The sequence below is a fragment of the Galeopterus variegatus genome, unplaced genomic scaffold, assembly GCF_000696425.1.
Source record: "Galeopterus variegatus unplaced genomic scaffold, G_variegatus-3.0.2 Scaffold1254, whole genome shotgun sequence".
NCBI lineage: Eukaryota > Metazoa > Chordata > Mammalia > Dermoptera > Cynocephalidae > Galeopterus > Galeopterus variegatus.
In genome coordinates this window covers 65,709-66,852 of record NW_007727365.1, presented here as the reverse complement: position 1 = coordinate 66,852, position 1,144 = coordinate 65,709, and the positions used below count along the sequence as shown (strand labels likewise).

Below are 1,144 nucleotides of genomic sequence, written 5' to 3'. Positions count from 1 at the left end.
AGAACGTCGAGAACAGAGCATCTTAAAAGGCTGAGAAGAAAGCCTCTTAGAACGTAGAACAAAGGCCTCTGGAATCGTAGAATGGTGAGCAACATAGCCTCACAGCACCTGGGAAACAAAAGACGCTTAGATTCTGTTCTGAGCAAATCATAGAATGTTCCACCGAGGGCCTTATAATTCAGAATTTGGGATAAAACCGATATTAGACTCTTAGAAGCAAGATCGGCTACAGAATTCGCCTGGCCCAGTGCAAAATGGAAATGCGGGGCCCCTTTCTCAAAAAATAAGAATTTCAAGACAGCATTAGCAGAACATTCAACCAAGTGCTGGGGCTCTTCTGAGAGGGCCCCACGCCCTCGAGGCCGGCCCTGCTTGGAAGCGTAGTTTTATCAGAGGGCGTCATCCTCGTTTTACAGCCGAGTGCGAAGCCTTCCGGGAAGAGACGGCGAAATCAGGGCTCGACCCTCTAACCCTTTCCTCCACCTGCGCAGCCTAAGCTGGAGGTTAGGAAGGGGCTTAGGAGCAGCTGCCAAACTGTCACGTGGACCCGTTCTCTATTTATATATCACCCTGCCCGTCCAGCCAGACAGCCCAATGGTAGGAAGAGCTCTCCCGCAAGAGGGCGGAACCAGCTGCCTCACTGGGAGGCACGGGCCAATGGCACCGCAGCAAGGGCGGACTTGTTTCATTGTGACGCGCTGGGGGGCGTGGCCAGGGCTCAGAGGCAGGCGCGCGGCGGGGCGTGGCGAGGCCGCCCTTAGGCAGAGTGAGTAGGCAGCTTGCGAGCATGCGTCGTGTTGGGCGGTGCGGGTGCACGGCCGAGCATCTTCGTCAGGAAGGGTACCAACCAATAGGCGGCGGTTGCTCTGTCTCCGGGGGCGTGGCCATGCAGATAAGGCGCCGGTGGGCGGCCCAATGGGCGGGCGTCTATGTAGATGAGACGGTGACAGCCCGGCCAGCGGGCGGGCGGGCAGGCTGGCTGCTGGGGCGGGGAGGTGGGACCGGGAGAGGGGTGGCCGCGGAGCCCGGCTGGGCTGGGGTGGGGGGCCGCAGCCATGATCCGGGCCTTCCCGTTCCCGGTGAGCCCCGAGCGGGGCCGGCTGCGGGGCTGGCTGGAGGGCAGCCTGGCTGGGCTCTGCGAGTT

The 1,144-nt window shown here is 60.6% G+C and overlaps 1 protein-coding gene across 1 annotated transcript in view; it reads left to right on the top strand.

Moving 5' to 3' along the window:
• Window positions 1-787: 787 nt before the first annotated feature.
• The window catches only part of DACT3 (dishevelled-binding antagonist of beta-catenin 3), a 10,764-nt gene continuing 10,407 nt past the window's right edge, over window positions 788-1,144 (top strand). The window contains exon 1 of the mRNA XM_008575900.1: window positions 788-995. Within this exon, the coding sequence (XP_008574122.1) occupies window positions 788-995 (208 nt within the window). The remainder of the gene's footprint in view (window positions 996-1,144) is intronic.